The sequence below is a fragment of the Chinchilla lanigera genome, unplaced genomic scaffold (assembly GCF_000276665.1).
Source record: "Chinchilla lanigera isolate Chin_1 unplaced genomic scaffold, ChiLan1.0 scaffold00029, whole genome shotgun sequence".
In the NCBI taxonomy this organism is placed as follows: domain Eukaryota; kingdom Metazoa; phylum Chordata; class Mammalia; order Rodentia; family Chinchillidae; genus Chinchilla; species Chinchilla lanigera.
Window position 1 is genome coordinate 7,536,392 of NW_004955430.1, and position 6,090 is coordinate 7,542,481.

Below are 6,090 nucleotides of genomic sequence, written 5' to 3' on the forward strand. Positions count from 1 at the left end.
CCCTCTGTTTTTTTGGTTGTTCTCTGGTACCGGGAACCGAACTCACGACCTTGCGCTTGCCAGGCAGGCGCTTTTGCCGCTGAGCTAAATCCCCAGTCATCAGTGCCCTCTTGTATAGGCTGAGAATGTCTATAAAATAAGGACCCTGACCCCCTGCTGAATCACTTAGTTAAACTTCTAAACTTCTCAAGTTGACACAGTGAACATCTTAGAGTAGTAAGGGCATGTCCTCTACACCACTAGGATGTAGAACTGCTAAGGTAGTTAGTTAAGCTTCTGACACAGTGTATCAACCATTACAGTAGCTTAGAGTTAGTGATTTAAGTAAGGGGATGCCTGTGTATCTAATGCAGTAAAACGGTGAGGCTAGAGTAAGGATACATGTAATATATAGAGACATACACACAGTGGTACGTTGGTTCACAAAGGCTTTTATTTGCAAACAGTTTGGTTTGCAAACAGCATTTGACAAAATTTTGTTTTTATTTGCAAACTGCATTAGGTGGCAAACACAACCATGACCATCTTTCCTGTACAAACACACATACTCATCTTTTCCAAAACTGTAGAACAAATTAGGTTTGTGAACCAAGGTATATGCAGGGGTGTGAGTATATATTTTTATATACTAAATGAGAGTTTTCCTTTACGTTAGGCAGTCCCCCTCCCCCTTTTTTATCCTTTGCATTTTATTGGAGGTAGAGAGGGTAGCTACCTTGGTTTCAGGCATCTGGCTTCCTCCATGTTCTCCCTGTCAGCGCTTCTGGTCTTTTTGATGTATCCGGTGCCTTCCTATATCTAGCTTTCTTTTCCATCTCTTTCTCCTCATCCTTTTAATTGTTCCCAAAGGAATTCCTCCTCCCCTGAGTAAAGTTTTAACTCTTTCTCGTCAGGATTACCCCGAAAACCTAGTGAGGCCCTTATTCTGTTCTTTCCCTGCATATATGCTCCCTGTCCCTGCATGTTGAAGTCTCACTTTTAAACATTCATAAATGAAACTAATAATGATGTCACAGCTTCACTGTTAAGGTTAAATAAAGGTGTGATGGCATAAACTATATTTTAATATAAAGTGTCTCAATTCTCCTGTGGGAAGGAAATTCATGTTGCTAGAATAAATAGGGCTAAAAGAGAATGGGAAACTATGAAAAGAAATCTGCATCTTTTTTTTAATTGGTTACTTTCTTCCTAGTAAGTCAATTGTATGTGACCCCAGTTGTTTCTGTTTTTTTTTTTTTAGGATGGGTAGGTGATAGTTAGGCTGCCTGTGCCTCTTGTTACCCCTCCCTTTTTAAAGAGGGAAGACTATCCAAGTGATGAAAGGCAAGTTTGAGAGGCTAGGAAGTGGTATCTGTGTAGATGGTTCCAGTATTTTAGAGTTTCAAATATGCTTTAAGTCTCAAATATGCTTTATCGTGAAGAGTTTACTAAGGAAGTACCAGTCCTGATACCAGTTTATTTTAGCTAATAGCTGTTAATTCTAGATGTTACCAAAAAACAGTTGCCCTTGCTTGTGTGATAAGCTCTCCTTTCTTTGGTTTAATACACACATCCTAAAAGCATTTACAAAGTCAGTATGTGATGGAAAGATAGAATTTTATCTAGCTGCCCTTTTTTTCTTTTGTAAATAACAATTTTATTGAGATATGGTTCATATACTATAAAGTTCACCTTTAGGGGGGGTAGTAGTACTGGCACTTGATTCAGAGCCTGCACACTGAGGTACATCCCAGGCCTTTTTAATATTATTTTGAGATAGGGTCGCTCTAAGTTGCTCAGACAGGACTTGAACTTGCAAGCCTCCTACCTCAGTTTCCTAGTGCTGGGATTACAGACATGTGTGACTGTACCTGGCTAACATTCATCTTGTAAAGTCGAAATTCATTGGATTTTAGTATATTCACAGAGTTGGGCAACCATCACCCCTAATTTTAGATTATTTTTGTGACCCCCTAAAAGAATCCTTTTCCTTTAGTACTCAATCCCTCCAGGCACTCTAGTCCCTTGTAGACACTAACATGCTCTTTGTCTTACGGATTTACATATTCTGTATGTTTCATGTAAATGCAGTATTATATGGTCTTTTGTATCTGGCTTCTTTTACTTTCTGTAATGTTTTAAAGATTCATCCTTGTAGTATATGTCAGTACTTTGTTCCTTTGTATTGCCAAATAACAGCCCATTGTATGGATATACCACATTTGCTTATTCATTCATCAACTGATGGACATTTGGATTGTTTCCACTTTTTGGCTATTATGAATAATGCCATGTGAATATTCACATACAGATTTTTGTGAGGACATTTTCTCTTGGCTAAATTCTTAGTGGTGGAATCGTTGGGTCGTATTAAATTGATGTTTAACATTTTGAGGACCTGCCAAGCTGTTTTCTGGTTTGGTTGTGACCATTTTATATAGTTGGATTTTAAGTCTTCCAGTTTTAGGGTTTTAATTTCGTAAGTTGAACATTAACTGAAATGAATAGAATTTTTAACGGAAAAAAGTTCACCTTCACAGTCCTTAGTTTTAAAAAATGAGTTTGAAATTATTGGTATTAATCTTTGGCTCTTTTTTTTTCCTTTTGCAGTTTTATCTTCAAGACACTAAAAGTAGTAATGGTACCTTTATAAATAGCCAGAGATTGAGTCGAGGCTCTGAAGAAAGTCCACCATGTGAAATTCTTTCTGGTGACATTATCCAGTTTGGGGTAGATGTGACAGAGAACACACGGAAAGGTACGGGTACGGATCAATTTTCCCATTATTTGTCTTTTTAGGATTGTCTGTTCTTTCTTACTTATTGTTACAAAACAGTACATGCTTTTTATATGCTTAGAGAAGCTAATTAAATACATTTTAAGTGAAAAGTTAAGTCTGCCACTTCCCTTATTGCTTTTCTAAAATTTTAATTTTTGAAATGTTAATTAGTAATGTATTTATATTTTTCATCACATTATGAAAACATAAGGCACTCTTAACGTCACTTAGGAAGTAGTGAGCTGCAGTGATAACCAACTGAGATTAGCCTGCACCGAAGTATATTTATTAGTAACACAGTATTGAAACTAATGAGACTTAATGAAAAGAATGGAGGTGGATAGGTCCAGTGTTTATTCTTTTTTTGGCTGAACAATATAATCGGGGTTTTAGGGTCAACCATCCTTAATAAATTGATTTTTTATGCTTTTTGCTTATCTTACCAAAGGGGATGGCCTCCAGCTCCAGGCATTATTTTTGTCATACTAGTATTCTCAAGCAAAAAGACAAAATGCGCAGTATGTCTCTGTGTTGAAAGAATAGTCTTTCAAGAATGCTGCCAATGTATATCCCCTTATGTCTCACTGGCCACGTGGGTAGGTCACATGTATAGCTATCTATAGCTGCAAAGAAGTCCAGGAAGTTAACTGGCAAAGAAAAAGAAGGAGACCTATTATTGGCGTAGATCAATTATGATTTATCTCCTTAGGTTGTGTGTACCGTGTTTCCCCAAACAAAATCAGAATTCTTTTAGTAAGAAATCAGAGGGAAAGCAGTGGAGGTAGGCAGCTAGGAGTACCTATCACAACTATAAAATAAAATTTAATTCTTAAAATTTTCAAAACTGGAAGTTCTCTAGCTAAATAAATGTAGATTTGTCTCTATTTTTATAATTTGAAGCTTCCTGGCCCTACCTAGTTCACTGTCAACTTTATGAGTGTGAAATTGTATGGCTGAATCATAGAATTAAATGAATTAAAAACCCAAAATGTGCAGCATCACACTATTAGTTTAATATGGGCTGCGGAACAATTTGGCAAGTTTCTGTGAACATACTCGGATTTGGTGGTACGCTAAATCACGAAACTGCCATACAGATGTGGGTGTGGTGGTGGTGATATCATTGTATGTTTGTGCCTATATTTGTGTATATAGTCTCAGTGCGATTGCAACAGTAATAGTGTTTTTACTGGGTTTTGTTGGCTTCCTCAGGAAATTAGGTTTTTATTTCAATTTGGGTAGTCTTAGAAGTTACTGTTTACAGTTGTATACCAGAAAAGAAAGATTGAATTTGATCCAAACTATTAATTACTCCTTACTGAGAGAACTCAACTTATGGAAACCTATGATCATTCTGGAAACAGCCTACATTGGATGGTCCTGTATCTCATGTTCCATAACGTACCTCTGGCAGTAGGTCATTCAGCAGATAGTACATTGAACTCAATAAATGGAACCTCAACTGTGTGTAACCTACAGAGAAGAGAATTTTATTACACTGTCCTTCAAGGAATGTCTGCTTTTCTTAGCTTACATTTCCCAGAGAATGATTAGGCATAAATTGATAAAAGAGTGAGGTAATCAAACGTTAGTTTGCTTAAGGCAAGCAGTCTTTAATTTGCTAACATATGGGCACATTTCACTAGTCAGGCACCTACAAAATAATCCATTTAAAATGTCGTTGTTAACAAATAGGCTTATATTCTAGTAGGTTTTTGAAAAGAAAGGAAGAATGTTATGACTTACTACCCAACTACTGGCCACTCCTTGGTTGCCAAACCTACTAATTGCTCAAAGCCTGAGTTCTGAGTCACACACCATCACAGTAAACTTCTGCTACCGAGCTTGGGCCAGTTACTTTTATAAACTATATGCATAACTCCAGTGAGCTCCTCAGCCCAGAGTCTGTTCACCAGTATCTGTTCCTTAGTTAAGCTTCTATGAACAAAGGGTCTGTCATGAGCAAGGTCAGTGGTATCTTCTTTTGGCTTTATGTTCTGACTGGACTAAATTGCTTTACTCCCAACCTTGCATTTTCTGATCTTCAAGCCTTTGCACATGCTTTTTCATGTGCCTACAAACCTTTCTTATTCCCACCAGGCTAGACAAGGTACCTGCTCCATGCCCCATTGCACCTTGCGCTCTTCCCTTTCATGTTTGCCTCCCTCACTAAACTCCAAGATGTGTGAGTGCAGCCAATATCTGTCATTCATTATAGAATCTTCACACTCAACCTGCCACATAGTAGTTGAATAGATAAAATGTCTCATGAATCTCCCTCTACCATATGACAAAAGTTTCTTTTGTATCACAACCAAGATTTTTACAACCTTTCCTAAACCTCACAGGCTTAATGGGAGGGCTGAAAAATGCAGTCTTCTTGTTACTCCCTAGTTTATCGTACTGTCACTTAGCTCTCTATCCTTTTTGTTTCATCTTATAATGTGGTTATCATACTTTTACCATCAACTTAATAGTTTGTCGTACAGTGTTTATTTTTTAATTTTAATTTTCTTTTTTTGGTACTGGGAATCAAACTTACAACCTTGCACTTGCCTGGCGGGTGCTGCGTCATTGAGCTACATCCCTGCCCCATACAGTGTTTAATGTTCACATTGTGGCAGTGTTCGGTGTGAACGTTGAGAGAGTCATATAAAGTGCTCAGCTCAGGGCCAAGCACTATTATTTTTATTACTAAAGCCCTTGCCAGTCATTTGTATGGTTTATGTCATTCAATTTTCCCCTCTTAGTAACTTCAGTTCTAGGGTCTTTTGTCTTTTGGAACCCCATCATTGGCCATTTCAAAAGAATTCTTGCCAACTTCCACCTCTAGCTGCCAGGGGAAATCGCAAGATTGATTGAGTACAGACTATATTACTTTACCAGGTTGAATAATAAGGGAACTTTCTGATGGCAGGACAGTTTTTTTTTTTGTTCATTAAAAAATGTGTTCTGAACACATGCTCTGCAGCAGAATTACTGCAGAACTTTGTAAAACTACAGATGTCTACACCTTTCAGTCCTAAGCAGGAACTCTGGCAGGTGTGGAACCTGTGGTTTCTGTTGTCTGAGTTTAGGAATCCTACTCAGTTAAGTTCAAGAAGCATTGAAAGTTCTAGGCCAGCCTGGAAAACCTACCGAGACCGTTTCAAGTTTTTAAAAAAAGAAATGGGGATATTTGTAGCTCAGTAGTAGAGTGCTGTCCTAGCATACACAAACCTCTGGATTCATTTCTCTCCCTTTCTCTCTCTCTCCCTCTCCCTCTCCCTCCCTCCCTCTCCTTTTCCTTCTCCTCCCCTTCCCTCCCCTTCCCTCCCCTTCCCTCCCCTTCC

The 6,090-nt window shown here is 38.0% G+C and overlaps 1 protein-coding gene across 1 annotated transcript in view; it reads left to right on the forward strand.

The window, feature by feature from the left end:
* The window catches only part of Slmap (sarcolemma associated protein), a gene marked incomplete in the record, with an annotated part of 149,279 nt that overhangs the window by 65,569 nt on the left and 77,620 nt on the right, over positions 1-6,090 (forward strand). Inside the window, 1 exon segment of the mRNA XM_005387415.2 lies at positions 2,590-2,743. Within this exon segment, the coding sequence (XP_005387472.1) occupies positions 2,590-2,743 (154 nt within the window).